Genomic DNA, 17,420 nt, shown 5'->3' with positions numbered 1-17,420 from the left:
TTCATGCATTGTGAGCATCACTTGGGGAAGCATGCTCAGGTCGTGGTTTCGACTTCGCTCGTACATAAAAAGAAAAAAAAAACTATAGGGCCCGAGGATTTGTCTTTACTGTGTCAGAGCCACCTGGGTGGCTCTACTACAGTTATGGTATACTTCCAGCAAACAAAATGAAGACAGTTATTTCATCCAATCTTCTAGTAAAAAAAATATGCTTTCAATAAAACGTTGCAAGAGTTCATAAACGAATTTTCACAAAATGTCACGGTGTTGATAAAACGCATGTCCACGATATGCATATCCATGACATAATGAAAAACAGTGCAAAGAGGACAGGACAACAGGAGAAAGAACACACCAACTCACAACTGATATTTATCTCAGAAATATCAGTTGCGAGGCTAGCGCTCGTGTGTTCTATGTGTCTCTCTCCTGTTGTCTTGTCCATGGTGCACTGTTTTTTATTACGTCCCCTTGATACCGACTGGCCTTACTCACCAAAATGTCCGTGAGAACTTGTACATAAAACATTCTTTAGGAAAGGTGTTTCCACAAAATGTGTATCCACCAAAATGTGCTTCCGCAAAACATACTTCCACGAAAGGTGTTTCCACGAAATATACTTCCAGAAAATGTGTTCCCACCAAAATATATTTCAACAAAGGGTGATTCTACGAAGTATGTTCACACAAAAAATGTTTCCACAAAAACATTTACAAGAGGTTTTTCCACAAAATGTGTTACTGACGAAACATGCTTCCACAAGAAGTGGTTCTACAGAAACGTGCTTCAACAAAACGAGCTTAGACGAAACCATTCGGACCTGTTGGTGAAGACGACGCCGGACGTGGGGTCGACGCGGAAACTGTCGCCGTCGTTGCCGTCGGCGATCTCGAAGTAGAGCGATGTCTGGCTGACCATGGTCAGAGTGGCCACAAACGTGCCAGAAGGCTCGTTCTCGAACAGCTCGACGCCGCGCCTGGACGGTGCGAAGCGTGGCGGGGCGTTGCTGGCAACAGTCACCACGACGTGGACGGTGGTGGTCGAGTTGAGGGGCGGCTCGCCGTGGTCCGTGGCGCGGACGGAGAGGAAATATTCCGGAAGGGCCTGCTGGGAGAGCTCTTTGGCCACCGTGATGGCGCCCAGCTGAGGATGGATGGAGAAGCTGCCACCCACGTTGCCTGCGGGGGTTGGCGCGTGCTTAGGTCGCATTTGGGTGCAGCCCTTAAAGGGATACTGAACCAAAGAATTTAGTGCGCATAATAAGTGGCGCACGTTCATTCCACGAGCCAGCAGCCGCCGGTGTGCGTGAGCACACGCAACGAAAATGACGTCAAAGACCTCCATTCATGCTTAAGAGGACAGTGAAATGCATGGACTTCGGGTCAAAGGAGAATAAAGACAGGCTTTTTAACTCTACAAGTGAAAGCTATGTGCTTGTTAGACCAATTAATCGCTTACCTTTTACACCAGACACCACTGTGTAGATGAAAAACTTGTCTTTATTCTCCTTTGGCCCGAAGCCCATACATTTCACTCTCATCTTAACCGCGAATGGAGGTCTTTGACGTCATTTTTGTTGCGTGTGCTCGCGCACACCGGCGGCTGCTGGCTCATGGAAAGAACATGCGCCACTTCCCAGGCGAAAATCAGTCCAATTCCAGCTGGATTATGGAACTGGAAATGAGGCAGTCAAGCTGGATTCCAGCTGGACCCAGCTGGACCCAGCTGGGATTCAGCTGGACTGCCTCATTTCCAGTTCCATAATCCAGCTGGAGGTAGACTGGTTCAGTTCAGTATCCCTTTAAAGGGAGGCACTGGTCCCTATCATTTTTCTCTAAGTTCCCATTTAAATTCTTTTATTGGATTCTCACGACTACTACGATTTTCTTGTGTGAAGCACAAGCATATAAGCCTATTGTTTTCCTATCAATTATGGTGTGCAAGGAAATCTCAAATTTATTACATAGTATATTTTTCCCCAACTATTTAATGTGCCCCCCCCCCCAAAAAGAAAAAATCATAGTAAAATATTGAGCATCCACCCATTCTACAACAAGCGCCCACCCCTCAATTTTGTAACACTAGGAAATTACATAAAGAACATATCTTTACACTCACGAATTTAAGGTAGAGTTTATTCTCACCACAAAAATAAATACTGCATCTCTGAATGCTCGTTCTTTGCCCCAATGTAGCGCTAGCAGTCCAAACTAGATGTCATTCTCTTATCGTGCTCTTTTCGGGCAATGCAGGCGGAGACTCACCCGACGCGATGGAGAAGGTGATCTGAGCGTTGCGTCCCCGGTCGCGGTCGAGACACCGCACCTGGAGCACGCCAGTGCCCAGGGCGGCCGTCTCGAAGACGCGCACCTCGCTGATGGCCGACAGGAACTCGGGTGGGTGGTCATTGTGGTCCGACACCTCGACGACGACGCGCGCAAAGTTGCGCATGTTGACCGGCGTGCCTGTGTCCCACACCACGACGGTGAGCAGGTGGCGGCGAGCCTCTTCGTGGTCCAGCGCCTCCCGCGTGGACAGCACGCCCGTCAACGAGTCCACCTGGAACTTCTTCACGCTCTCGGGGCTGGCACTAAAGGGAGAATGGAAGCGTGTCTCGATCGGTGTCCGACTAACTCAAAACCACACAAAATGTGCTACGAATGAGCTGGGCATGTATGTGTGTTTGTGTGTGACGCAAAGTTGTTTTAATGGACAGAAGGAGGCATCTGTATGGAAGAAAGTGTAAGGGAAGTAGGCAGGGCAGTTCAGAGCAGATAGCTATGGAGCTATATTTCTATATTATACCATCTTTCATGACAGAAAAGCCACGTAAACACAAATACCGCTTTTTAGATTTCCATCCTTTGTCCAAAATTTCGGTTCTTGAGTATGAAAAATGACAAAAATAAAAAATACAAGCTCAGAGCTATCTTCCCCTTAAAGGGGTTATGACATGCCAAACATAAAATATGAGATAACAATACTGCTAGGACCCATTGTATGTTCCTATATTCCTGCTAAATTTGTTATGAAAATGGCGCGATAGTTTTCTGGATAAAATAATTTATGTGCGGGTCCCTCGGAGGGGCGGATCCGGGCGGAGCAGGAGGCTGGTGAGGTAGCCAGCCTCCCGTGCGGTGCCCCTTGCACGCACTCACAGATTTGGCTCTCTTAGCTCCTTGAGCTTCAGCTTCCTCGTTTACCTTCCGCGTTTCGAGCACCCAGTCCATGATGATTACATCTACGGCATCGCTCGCCCTGTCAAAGTGCTCGACATTGATCGCAGCAGCGATGAGAGTGATGGCTGTCAAGAGATGTTGGAAGCTGTTCATTTTGACTGCGACCCGCTGGAGCCCAGCTCCAGCGACGGCAAGTTACGGACGGAACTAGCCGTGGTCACCGTCTTTCGGGAATATCTCGCAGGCGTATGCAGGGTGGAAGGTCAACGGGTCGGGGGCGAGAGCAAGCTCATAGCTATCTTCCCCTTAAAGGGGTTATGACACGCCAAAAATAAAACATGAGATAACAATACTGCTAGAACCCATTGTATGCAAGCAAAAAATAATGTTTGGGTTGCTGAGTTGCGTGAGCGATTTCGATCGTACAGCAGCGAGAGCTTGGTTGATCATGGGTGTGCCTAGAATGAGGGAGCGTTCATGATCACGTGGTTTATGGACACCATGGTGTGACTAACTTGGGCAGTATTGCCTGGTCACCAGATGAAAATGATAAAAATGCGTAAATTGATTATTGCAATTACCAGAGCTCTAAAAATCGTGTAACTTGGTGTATGGTATACTAAGTAACCTATAAGCATTCCATTTCAAGAATAATCTATCAGTTCAATTTCGTGTCATAACCCCTTTAAAATTTCAACCCAGAAAAACTCATAAAAATTAATCCAAGTTACGTAATAACAAAACAATGGTTTTCCTAAAGTGAAATTTACGCCAAAAAGTGGAACGGAGAAGACTGTGTTCAAAGTGCTCCAACCTCTAACTTTTCTTTATCATCGGTGGACCGAAAATAGTTTATAAAAAATTAACTATGCAGTGTAAACTAGTGGAACTTTCTGGGAATACTCCCTAGATGTTGGTGGATGTAAATATGACATTTTTCAAAATCAACTTTTTTTGCACAAATTGTTTTTTCTGGGTAGTATCCCCCCCTCAAGACACGACAAAATAGTGCGAGACACAAAAGAGTAATTTCATTTTGAGTATCAAGAGGAATAAACATTTCTTTACGAGCATCCTTTCACTTTATGGCTGTTTCGTTCTGTTTTTACTGTGTCACGGCAATCTGAATATCCCAGCCTGCTATTTTAGCCGCTTCTGCTGAGCTCAACATACTCTCAAAGTCCCTTCATATTCATTGTAACGGGAGTTTACGCAAGGTTGTGGGAGTTTGTGGAATGTTGTGGGGGATGTGGGAGTTTGGTGGAATGTCGCGGCGGAATGTTGCGTCACGGCTGTACTTCGACACAAGCTCCCACAAAGTAGTCAAAAGGCTGGTTCGCACATTTGTGTTTGACTGCAATCAACTGCATCAATGCCACCGGGGACGGCTCAGAGCGCACTGCACCTTTTATCGGGCAGCCTCGAAACACTTTCGACCCAAAAGACCGAAACATTTTGCTGCAAGTCTGAGATCAAATCTACGCACTATCTAAAAAAATTGAGGCAGATCCATTGGTGAATTCTTAGCGAATATGTTAGCATGACTTTTAAAAATGCCACAGACTGACCCTTTCACTTTTCTCTTTTGGCTCTTGCTTCCTCTATTTCTTGCTGCCTCTTTTTGGCATTGTTACGGGGTCAGTGTTAGCGTTTCCCAAAAAGGGACGTGAGTGGCGTTTCCCAAGGGTTATGCTAACAAATTCCCCAAAAATCCACTAACGGACCTCCCTGTCATTTTTTTTTCTTCCCTTTACTGAAATCTGCCTGTAAGAGCTACATGACGCCCTTGGATATGGATGGGCACTATATCACTCGTGGAAAGAACCACATTCATTGTTTGAACTACACACACACATCAGAGCCCACGCACTGCTACTAGAGGAACCCAGAGCGAAGAACAACCGCCGATGGCAGAGTGGCAACTGAGCGCGCCCACATTCCATCGCGCCATGGCAGAACATCTCCTAGATAACAAAGCTGTAGTGCTGAATAAGATGGCGTCGTCAAAGAAAGCCAACTCTGGGCACAGATTGGACACAATGATTGCATTAACGTTCGACTCAATCTTGATTTAAAGCCGAGCGCTGGTGCAGCACTCGTTTCCGATCTGTGTCCAGCGTTGGCCTTCTCTGATGACACCATCTCATTCAGCACTACAGCTTTGTTATCTAGGAGTTGTTGAGCAGTGCCCCCTCCTCTCTGGCTCCGCGCCAGCTGTGCATGTTACTTCCCCGAAAACAAAAGGACTTGTTTTGAAGAAAACCCGGAGGTGTCTGTCAGTTCGTCAGCGCCAGGGAGAGAGGAAGAGGTTGACGCATGCTGACGTCAGTGCTTCGGACCAATGGAAGCATCGCTTAGACAGCCTCTCTCCCTCCTTCTCCTTCTCTCTCCAGCACTGACAAACGAAAGACACCGCCGTTTTTTGTCAAAACAAGCGTTTCAATGCTAAGGCATTAAAAAAATGGTCTCTTACAACGTTGTCAGAATTGTTTCGAACTCGCGGTAAAGAGTATTACCCAAGATATACGTAGACCAGAAGTCCCAGGCCTACATGACAGACGGTTCCGGCGTGTTATCCCATTGTTAGAACACCTGGATTTAAGACGCCTCCTGGCCAAATTGGTCACAAGCGTGCATGCGTCACGTATCACATGGCGAGGAGGCAAGCGGGTGGAAAGGCGGAAACACTCACTGACGATCGACACTCCTGCCTCCTCCTCGCGGCCTGTGTTGCAAACATGGCCCGTAAATCACGTGACCGCTGTCTAGCAGTCAAAAACACTCCGAGACCTAGGCATACTACCGAGTCCCGCAAAAAGCGGCGCCACCTGCCTGTTGTAGAGGGAGTAGAAGAGGCGGCGGCCCCCGTCTGAGTCGGTGGTGCTCAGCTGCAGGACATCCGTGCCCGGCGGGATGTTCTCCGAGATCTCCACCCGGAAGGTGCTCTTGGTGAACTCGGGCCACTGATCGTTGGCGTCCACAATGCTCACCAGCACCTGGAGCGACAGGGCCGATTTGACAGAGCCGCAGGGGCCATGGGGCGATTTTTGTACTCTCGGTAAATACCACCACCCCGTACGATGCCCAGCGTTGTCCAGGTGCAACAACTCAAAAATGCTTTATTGCAGTGGAGGATTGAAATACATCCTTAAGACAGATCACTCGGTCTTCAGAACAAAAGCTGACAGTGGATATGAGGTATGATGGCGTGCACCCCTGGCCTCAAAACTGAGAGAAGAAAGAGTGGTGTAAACAAATTCGAAATGCGCCCGGGCATTTTTTTAAGTCGTAACTTCTTTCATTTGTTCGATGTAAAGTAGTGCCGCAAATGGCCAATGTTGCTCACAAGCACCATTTCGAAAACACGCTTTTGAAAGAAGTTAATTTTTTTCGGAGACCAGATCTTTGTTATTTTGTGAGTTCTAAAACTATGTCAGGGTTTGTACGTAGGTCTCTAGTATTTAAAGGAAAGTTTTGGGCATGAAAGGATTAGAATTTATCCTTGACATTCGTAACCTATGAAAGGTGTGTTAGTTGTTTTTGTTTTTTTTTCCACGCAATGGCAGTTGCAGAAAAACATATGTGGAAGATGAGCAGCGTTCATCTCCTCAACTTGCAGCTAGAACAAGTGGCCATGGGTACACTGCAGAGAAGAAACACCCGCAAGAGCGACCTCTGTGGGTATTGCTTTTCCACAGTGCACCGGTGCTCGGTAAGAAGTGCACTTAACAGGGTAATCAACCCCAACAATCAACATTTTGAAAAGTATGAACATGTATCTCAAGTTTGTGCTCAGGAATAAGGCATGCTTTTCAAAGCTGGATGGTGCTTGTGCGCGCCTGGTGTATTTAGAAAGAAACAGAAACTTTGTAAATGTTTATATCTACATTGCAGCTAAATTTTCTAAATTAAACTGTGGTTGCTATGCAAGAGTATATGTTAGGCAAGGGTGTCTGACAACCTGCATTCATCATTCTTCTTTTTTTTTTTCTTCAATTTGAGATTGATGAAATTTTAATTGCATGTAGCAAGATTTGTAAATCCACTCATTTAGTTATAGCTGGGCATCTCTACAGGTTTAATTTTATGATGAATTTGTCGTTTACTCGCCATCCAAGACATCAGATTTTCTGAGGTCAAAGTTCATAAATACGGCTCGATTAAAAATAGCTTATAAACAAACAAGTGCGAGGTTGAGGACAACCTTTAGGAGTTTAGCTGGGTTTTCGTTTAAGCATGGTGCAACAGTAATGAAAGGCTTGGAGAAACTATTCAATATTTGACTCAAAAATAATCGTCCAAAACCATCATTCCCCTCGAACACAAAATCCACTATTCCCACACGGCTAATTAATCGTTGCGAGCCCAAATCATGGGCTCGCACAGTCCTCCCGTCCACTCTAAATGTCATCACCGTGGGGACCGCAAAGCGTAGCGACGAAATACTGAGAAATGCAATGCTAACAACGCACAACTTCGTCACCATGTTCTGCAAAGGACGGAGTGAAAGAAAACGTCAGCTTTTGTTTCTGAAATTACGCGACGGCAAAGAAGCTTCTTGGTCAGTGGCTTTGCGCGCGAGCATACTTGGGCCCCACTAGTGCCAGCAAGCAAGTGTAAAATGAGAAACATTCCTACTTAATATCCCTGCACGGCACCCTTAACCGTTTGACGGCCACTACACTTTTGAAAGTGCCCGCCTAAACACAAAACCGTGCACATCGCAGGAGGTGCTGTCATTTGTCTTGTCTTTGGTAAACTGTAGACGTTATATTTGCACGGTGTTCTGCTTTGCTGGGCCCATTTATACTGCGGGGTCCCGAATCTTGGGGCAGCCTTTAAAGTGAGCGCATAAATCTGCTTGGAACGTATCGTGCTGCAATTTACCAGGGGTGCTCCAGGGAGGTGGAAGTATATCGCATCAAAATTACAAAGAGCAAACTTACCCAAATTAAAAGTAAAAAGTAAACCACTTTAGCTGCTAATCGAGCACCCTCAGACTAATACAATAGGTGCACGTCACTCCCAGAGCAAAAAGAAAAACTCGTATCTCGTCGATACTAGGTTCACAAAAGACTAAAGCATGTAAACAAAAACTGACGCCCATTCTATGCTTTACAAAAACAAAAAAGACCAAACAACAAGCCTCAAAATTCTTTCAAGGTCCCTGTAAGCTTCCTGTTTGGCCACGTTCCTTCACGTAATCCACCGCGAGGACACAGAAATGTTCCTCTCGTGTAGAAAACAGCGTAGCTGTGGCGTCGGGTTACCTGCGTGGTGACCTTGTCCACGCCGTCGGTGACCTCCACTGAGAGGTTGTAGTTCTGGGTAGTCTCCCAGTCCAGGGGGCTGGCCAGCTTGATGACTCCTATCTTGTCAATCATGAACTTCCCCTCTTGATTACCGTCTGTTAGTGGACAAGGGTGAGAAAAAAAACGCGGAAAACGGCCGTTACTCAACGAAAGACCAACCAAGCACAAGCTGTCCACAAGGTGTCTTGTCTACCATGAGTGCACTTCTAAATTCAGTTCGAACCAAAATTTGCTCGTGACTGGATCGTCAATAATGAGAACGCTTTGCCATTGCTTATTCATTTAATCATTTATAATAAATACCCTTGAGGTCAAAGCATTACAGAGGGGGTGGGAATTTAAAAACGCAAGCACAATTCAAAGTTGTTAAATAGGTTCAAGAAGAGAATAATGATTAGCTAGTAGTGCAGCCTTAAACCCGTCAAAGTCTCCGATTGTCGCTGTGGGAGGCAAAAGCCTCCCACAGCGACAATCGTAACAGCATCTAGCAGCATGAACCCATTGGCACAATTGGTGCAGCAATTGCGTCACTGCGATAAACGTGAGGGAACTTGCGGCAAACACGGTCCTCGCTCGTACCGGCACTGCAGACTGCGCGGTTCACGTGATTCCTGTCGGACATCAAGTGATCGATATCCGGCGGGCGTCGGGGGGATGTGCGATGGTTCAGAATTTTTATGTTACGGACATTCAGCCAAGAAAAACAGTATGGACGATCTCTCGGGCGCAGGCGTTCTGTCGGAACTTTACGGTAGTTCTTTTCTTGTAATATCCATTCACATTTCGTCAGTCTCACTGGTTGGTTATAATTAAGGTTCCGTGTTTTTGAATAAGTCCGAAAAAAATTCGAAAAAAACACTTCTCGGTAAATTTTCCATGGACTCAAATTTATTTAAAAAAAAAACTAAAAATTTCAAGGTCGAGAACAAAATACAAGCAAAGAAGACGGTGTTTCACAAATAAACTTTATAAGAGTACAGGGTCAGTGGTCTTAACGACATGTCACTTTAGTTTCCTTCGAAATCTGGAACTACCGACAAAAGGGGTTTCTCTCTTAGCTCGTGAAGGTTTCTTCAGGACAACAGGTCATCATACCCAAACTTTAATCACTTCATTTTAGAATTTTTTTAAATTAGGAACACGGTAAAATAAACTCTGAATTTTAAAGCAATGGGGATCTAACAAGAATAAACTCCGATAAACCACAAAATTTTCAGCAAAAAATTAACTCCGAAAAACGCCTTCCGAATTTTACAAGAAATAAACCTCAAAAACACTGAGTCATAGTCATAACGCACTCGCAGTCCACATCAAAGTCTGTAGAAGGAGTATCTGCGTTCCGCATAGTACTTCCTTTTACAACAGACCAAAATCACTATCACTATCAAGGTCTGTTGTAACGAGTCTGTACCGTATGTGCCTAGAAGGCAGGCATCACGGTTTGGGGGGGGGGGGGGGGGGGGGGGGTCCTCACCAACAATGTTGTACCAGACAAGGTCCCCGTCCGAGTCGCCGGCCCTGACCGTGGCCACCACGTGGCCCACTTTGTCGCTCTCGATTGTGGGAAACACCTCCACCTCCTGGATCTGGGGAGGGTGCAGCGAGTTCTCCGGCCGAGACACCACGTTCAGCAGCACCTTGGAGGTGGCATACAGCGGGGGCTCCCCCTGGTCGGACACCTTCACCTGCGCAGGTCGCATGGGGAGTTTGCTGTCTGTGGGCGTCGACGATTTTGGCACAATCTTAAACCGACGTGCATTGTTGGGCTCCTCGATCGAGCATAGCAGGAGCACAAACGGCGCAATGGACAGAAAAAAGTACAGTAAAACCTCGTTATAACAAAGTTGAAGGAGCGGTCGTAATTATTTCGTTATAACCATTAGTTTGTTATAGCCAATGTCCATTTCTTCCCACTATTAGCAAGCAAGGGGAATTATGATTGCTTTGTTATATCCATTAGTTTGTTATATCCCGTTTTGTTATAACGAGGTTTTACTGTAGAAGCGAAGAGGACAAGTGCTAACTAGCAGCTCACCTTTTCATAGGCATGAAAAAGACGAGAAAGATGTGGTCAGTAGTGCGAAATTAAGGATGATTAGAAAAAGTTCAGGAATGTATGGTTAGTTAAACAAACATCAGAAAAAATTCCTAATTATTTTTAGAATTTCACGTTATTTTACAAAGTGAGAAAGAAATAAAACTGAACTAAAATGTGGAAGAAAAAAAAGATAAAAAGAAATTGTATATAAACTCGGCGTTAAGAACTACAGTTAACGCTTGTCCCGCTCACTTCCACTCGTCCTCAATCGTCGCAAAAGTTGTGTTCTTACTAGTGAAACCTTCTAGTAAACACGACAGTGAATAACGAGAGGGCCGCACAATTGCGCTATTCAATATTCAATTTGAGACAAGCTGTAATATCTACACTTTTCAAAGTCCCGGCAGAGCTGCAGTGGTGGAGGTCTCGCGTCTCGTCACGGGCAAAGCATTGCCAAGACCTATTTTGCTGACATTTTACCAAAAGCTATGTTTCTTCTTAAAAACAGCCGGTGTATGCAATTTTTCTCATAAAAGAGTCACCCTTGGGAAACTTGGAACTGGGGAAAGGTGGGTGAGGGGACCCTTTAAATGTGCCCCTGGTTCGGTGCTCGCCCGCGCAGCTTGTGCACCCACTCACCAGCAGCTCGTGGCTGACCCCGTTGACGAGGGCGGACCGGGTGTAGATGGCGCCCGTGGCAGGATCCATGTGGAACATCTGGCCGTCCCCTTCTACGATACTGTACCTCAGCTCCCTGTTGACGCCCTCGTCCAGGTCGGTGGCCAGCACCTGCCACCGGAGGGCGCCAGGGAGGCCAGTCAGACAAGTGTGCCTAGATTTGAGAGTGCTTCCAACTGTTCCAAAGGGATCACGTGGCTTAGGGGTTATATTTTCACATGCATCTGCAGAGCGGTGTTCAGTCATGTTTGCAAGCTTTTCTAAGCTTGTTGCGTTTGCTTCGTGCCTTGCTTCAGGTAGCATGCGGTTCATATTTTATCTCACGTTTGCCCCTCCCCTACTGTAATGCTCTCACGGGCAGAGTGGGGTATCCAAAAACAAATAAATAAATATTTTTGTTTTTTTATTTTGCAATGCAAGTTGCGAGGGAGAGGTGAAAGCGCCAGCGGCTCGAAGGCGTCTCCAAGCTTGACTTAGCCTTTCAACCCGTTGTCCTCCTCGCCATTCCAAAAAGCGCGCCTGCGCACATACAACACACCTGCACCGGAGGTGTCCGCCACTAAATTGCAAATGCCTTCCACGGTGGGAGTTCCCTCCCTGAAATCTAGGCTCTCCATCAGACAGATGGTACGCAGATGCTCACGACACCAACGAGACACAGGAAAAAAACAATAAAGGCAACCAGAAAAAAAAGACAGGAACGTGGAAAGAAATGAACGCATCTCCACGTGGTGAATGATGTTGATTGGGGCGAAGCTCTGGTGGTGCTGAAGATACTGATTTTGTTCATATGTAGTGCTGATGGTGCTGACTTTTTTATTTTTTTGACACCTTACAGCAGATTCTTGCGCCCTAGTCTCCGGAGCAGCTTGCTGTCTGCGTAGACGCTGAGCCGCAGCATGTCGAGCCTTTCGTTCGTTTTCATCCATGTCAGAAAGAGAATGTGTGGTATGGAACGTGGTTATATACGCATTTGAGCATTTGACCGCAGCGCCCTCTCGTCTATAGACGTTAAGCCAATGCCTGCAAAGTTTAACGCGATTATGTATATACGCATTTGACCGCAGCGCCCTCTCCTGTATAGACGTTGAGCGGCTACATGCAACGTTTCATCCATGAAATCCCCAGCTCTTGAGCCCCCACTCGTCCCGCAGTCGTGGCCAAGTGGTTAAGGCGATGGACCAGAAATCCATTGGGGTCTCCCCGCACGTGTTCGAATCCTGTCGACTGCGCAAACTTTTTTTCTTTTTTTAAGAATACAGATGGGAATCGGGATGGCAATCGATGTGAGCATGGACGCCGGACTGACAAGGAGCTTCGCCCCTAAAAGGAAATTGCGTAAGGGAGTGAGCGAGAAAACCCCACCAACTCTACATCACAAGGGCATGTAGATTCGGAGTTGAGAAATCCCGGCGGCAGCAATCGGGATCAAAGTATCGAGCGTTTTTCCTTCAATGTATGAAGTGTTGTAATACACACGAAAGAAACCCCATTTTGATCATGAGACTTGTCCTCGAGTCTCACGATCGACGTGGGCGGTTGTGAAAAACTGGTTCTGAAGCGGTTGGCTAAGATGCGGACCAACCCCATGACATTCCACGCAGAGAGCTTTCCCTTTTCCAGGAAATTTGGGGCCTCGTTTTTGGGCAGCGGGGTGAGTTGCCGTCAAATGTTTGACAGGAAGTATGTGAGAATGCTCCAATTAAGATAGTGCTAAAAAAAATGCCCACTTTGCAGCTCTGTTTGTGAAGGCATTGACAAGCATGCTAAAGCAGAATGATACGCTACAGCTCTTTGCTAACCCTTTTGGAAGTGTTCAAACACGTGTTCCTCGTCACTGCCTTTCAGCACATAAAATGCGAACCCATTCCCGATGCCTATCATTCGATACACTGTTGCGTGAGCTGTTCTCTTTTACTTTTGGTAAAGATTAGACGTCGTAGATGGTATGCGTAAGCTTTGCATTACTAGCGGGAGCTTTTGCCGTTATGTTGAGCACAGATTGAGCTGGCGATCAAAGGATCTGAAATATGCAGCGTATGATCAATGAAAAGTACCTAATGAAAGGAGACAATGCGATCGTTTCGTACAACCTGTTGCAAAGCGGGCAACAGCAATTCCTATATTAATGCACTTGCTTTTTCTGCGAAAACTGCATAATGCACGTACACGTTGATCAGAAGAGTACCAAGGCCAACAGTCCCTGCCAACGTCTCCGCCGCCGTCCCCGCTCCTCTGGTTCTTCGTTCGTCCGCGAGAGTGCAAGCCGCCAACTACAGGGGGCTATCATGATCATTGTTTGTGACATAGTGGCAGTGTTGTACGGAACGGAGTTCCAAGGAACAACATTCCTGGAATGTGTTCCTTTTAGAACACGAAAAGGGCATGACGTCAGTCACATAGCTTTCCCAAGCCCTCCTCCATCCTTCTCGACAATTTCCCTTTGAAATATAAACCATACCACCACTGAATGGTGCAAGGTTGCATCTACAAACTGAGTGGCACCAGCTTTCACCATGGTTCTGTTCATGATCGTGGCAGCTGACTGCACCTGCTGTTTCTCATTTAATTGTGCAACGATAAACTGAAAAAAAAAAAAGTTACTGTACACTCTGTTAACCATTGCGCAAGTGGATACCAGGGTTCTAACGATGTGTGTAACTTTATTTAGCTCGAAAAATGTATTTTGCTTTGAAAATACTTGAGAATTTCGACGGCAATTATTTTCGGCACGTGCCCGTGCGAAATATAGTGTGGAGTGTTCACACAACTTCAAAATACAGTTGGGGATGTTCTTGGTATGCATTGCAACCAACATTGAACCATGCAGTTAAGTTTGACTAGGGTTTTCTTTTTTTTTTTAAATGTATCGTGACCAACGAACTCATTTTGAAATTAACACGCGGTTTTTTCGCCGGGGTGTTGCCAGATGACCTTGTTGGTTGGCTTGTAAAACCCTAAGATCTGAATATTTGCTTCGCCTTGCCTTAGCTCAGAGCGCAGCCATTGCTACGGGCTGATGAAGCCACTGAAGCAGTGCCAAGAGATCCAAGGACGCACGTAGCACGACTGTCGAAGTCACCAGATTTGAAGCACGCGAAAATTCACTTCAATAAAGTCCACTCAGTGCTGCAACAAAGGGCTAAAAACCATTGTTTGAGCAGCTCGGTGACTCTCAGAAATCTAAGAAAACACAAGTTTACATTACTGTGAAGTTCAATACGTAATCCAACGGGGCCGTGCCGGTGAACGAAACTCATCGCAAAAGGTTTTTGCAGTCGCTCACACTGCAAAGCCCCGATTCGTTCTCAGCAACGCCATACACTTTCGTTTACTCAACCAGCTCAACGGGTCGGCTCGTCCTCGTCATGGTTCATCGTCCACCCATCAAGATCTCGCATGTCTCGCTGGTGTTGCCTTCACGCTGTTCTCATTAAACCTACCAGACGGAGCAAGCGCAGTACTTTGGCATGCACAGCTGACACACTGCAGCGCATCACGTCCGTCGTCTGCCTCCTTGGGGCCTCACCCACCTCGACTTCACTTTGCTCACGTACACCCTACCAGAGGAAGCGAGTGCAACACTACCGCCACATCCCCTACAACCAACCACCCAACTCGCAAGTGACAGGATCACGTGCACCCCGCGTGGGCGCAAGTAGGGTTTAAACTTTTTTATGCCTGGGCATAAAAAAAGTCACGTGATCTATTCCCCATGCTGTGCATGACCAACTAATGGCAGCCGCAGATATTCTATGCGTAATTTCGAAAGGGTCTATTTTTGCGAGGTCGTTAGGGACGACACAATTAACACGGCACATCGGTGTAGTGTACTGCACATTTGAGTAGTTATTTTGATGCAGCAATAAATAAAACATCAAAAACGCCGATGGTGTAATTAAGCAGTTCTTGCGCACCATTACCGCAGGCTACTGTAGGCATGGCAACAGTCCTAGTATGCGGTGAAATTCATGCTTCAACGTTTCAGCACGAACTTCTGGTCACACTGCCCCACCATACGGCAGCCTGCAGTTACGCTCTGCTAAAACTGCCTATTAGTAAACATGGCGCACGTTGATATCATGTGTTGCAATTCACTAAAACCGCAGTAGTGAGCAGTGAGCTGCGAGCCTCTGACACAGAGACATCGATACTGTGAACGCTGCTCTACCAGAGCCTGACGGTCACCCTGCGCGGCTTACGTTTTAGAGCGCTGGTGGCCAGGCACAGTGCAAATGCCACAATACTTTGACCACCCACAAAAATATTTTGCCACACACAATGACGTGACTGCCAACCAAAACGTGCTCGCACTCCACACATTTTCAAAAGTTTTGTGATGCGTCCACAACCCCCCCCCATGGGGAAGAAAACAAAACAAAAAAAAGCAGGTTTGTTTTCCTAACGCACGTCAATATTTCCATGACCCGTGATATACTCCTGCCCTGACTGTTTCACATTTTTAATCAAACAAATTAATCAATCAAACAATTAATTTAAGCACGCTGACCAGCGTCAGCAATCAGGCGCATGAAAAACCTGTCCCCGTCTCTTCCGCCATCTTGGAACTATTGCTCCACCATCTGTAGGGCACTCGAGTTTCGAATAGCCAGTGGACCTGGGACAGCAATGAAAGGCACTCACCTGGCATAGCTGAACAGGCTCCAGCTTGTCCTCCATCTCGAGCACCTTGAAGCGGTGGGATGACTCTAGGAACCACGGCCGGTTGTCGTTGACGTCGGTCACCGTCACGATCACCTGAGTGGTCGACGACAGTGGGGGGCTGCCGCCGTCTGACACCGTCACCTGCGCGATCGGTCACACCTTCGTTTTGGGAACGGGAGATCTCGTGTTTTCGAAGCAACTTTGTTACTACCAAAACATGCACCCTCTTTCTTTCTTCATTTCTTTCTTTCACACCATATCATCCCTCGCTTACACATACCCAGTACACATACATAAGCACCAACTGTCGATTTCCTTGGCTTACTTTTTGAATGTCACTCTTCCTCCTTGTCTTAGGAGGCAACACGAGGAAACATAAATATAAAGCTAAGGTAGGGGCCGCATGACTTTTTACAGCCTACGATAGAGCAGCACCACTGAACAGCCTTTGTCGGTTCTTGAAAATGTCATGTCGGAGCCAACGTTGTGAGGCAAATCTTCTATAAGGAAGAAAGGCTAGCTTAATCTAAGTAAAAGTTTCTTGTCGTTTTTTTTTTTGGAGGTTACTCAATGTTTTTCCATCACAAATTATATCAAAATACTGCAAACAATTTTTTAAAAAATTGAGATTTTTTAAATTTTGACGTGCACTTTTGACATTTTTAGAGAAATCAGTCGCATTTCTGCATCAATAACACAAAAACAATAGTGGCTAAGCGTATAAATTTTATGTATTCGTAAAATTCATTAAATATGCTGATTTTTATATATCTTGCACAATTTTATCGGCAGTAGTTTATTGCAAAATAATTTGTGAATGTGAATCTGAAACGTTTTTACACGACGTTTAGTAGCTTTCTTTTACATCGAAATGTTTTATTGTAAATTCTTATTATTCTGTGTACATGCATTGTACACCTTTAATAGAATAAATAGAAAAACTTACTACTATGTGCATGCTTTGGTGTAATATTGACGGCTGTGCAAAGTACCATAGGTAAATGTTGGCAATCTGCATGCCTCGAGCTTCAAAGTTTTATATATCCGAAATAAAATTAGCTAGAACGTTCATGTATAGTTTAAATGGTCCTGATAAGCACATGGCTTTCACATATATTTTTAACATAACTATAAAAAAGATATGACCCTGAGCATCATCGTGCATGGAAACATCGTCCCTTAGTTTGTGTGACTTTGCTTTCGTTTATTTACAATGTTGTTGCTTTTCATTGATCTTAAATGCTGGGCTAACCTCTGATTGCTAACTAGCCCTTGATTACCAAGATGTCCCTTTGAGAGTTTTTTTCAAAAACTTTGAAGCCCCTGCCTGAATAAATATCTTATGAAGGGACAACTTGTTTGAAAATAAATGCATATTTTGAATCGATTTTTTCTTCAAAGCCTTTCTCGACAAACAAACAAATTAGTCGTTAGTTGTTTATAAAGCCGGAGTTTAGTCTGCCAGAATGGCAACGTTGTTACCCACGTACTGTAGATAAGCAATTTAGCCAGTGCAGTATGACTGCTAGCCTGGGGTCTTTAACGTGC

General features: G+C 45.7%; 1 protein-coding gene across 1 annotated transcript in view; it reads right to left on the bottom strand.

Moving 5' to 3' along the window:
• Positions 1-17,420, bottom strand: part of LOC8026349 (fat-like cadherin-related tumor suppressor homolog) — a 267,076-nt gene that overhangs the window by 96,465 nt on the left and 153,191 nt on the right. Inside the window, exons 4-10 of the mRNA XM_042289669.1 lie at positions 15,852-16,013; positions 11,169-11,318; positions 9,966-10,176; positions 8,450-8,586; positions 6,012-6,175; positions 2,265-2,590; positions 821-1,178 (exon numbers count right to left, since the gene is read on the bottom strand). Coding sequence (XP_042145603.1) covers positions 821-1,178; positions 2,265-2,590; positions 6,012-6,175; positions 8,450-8,586; positions 9,966-10,176; positions 11,169-11,318; positions 15,852-16,013 — 1,508 coding nt within the window. The remainder of the gene's footprint in view (positions 1-820; positions 1,179-2,264; positions 2,591-6,011; positions 6,176-8,449; positions 8,587-9,965; positions 10,177-11,168; positions 11,319-15,851; positions 16,014-17,420) is intronic.

Source organism: Ixodes scapularis, unplaced genomic scaffold, assembly GCF_016920785.2.
Source record: "Ixodes scapularis isolate PalLabHiFi unplaced genomic scaffold, ASM1692078v2 PGA_scaffold13__105_contigs__length_92229423, whole genome shotgun sequence".
NCBI classification, from domain to species: domain Eukaryota; kingdom Metazoa; phylum Arthropoda; class Arachnida; order Ixodida; family Ixodidae; genus Ixodes; species Ixodes scapularis.
This window is presented reverse-complemented; position numbering and strand designations above follow the sequence as displayed.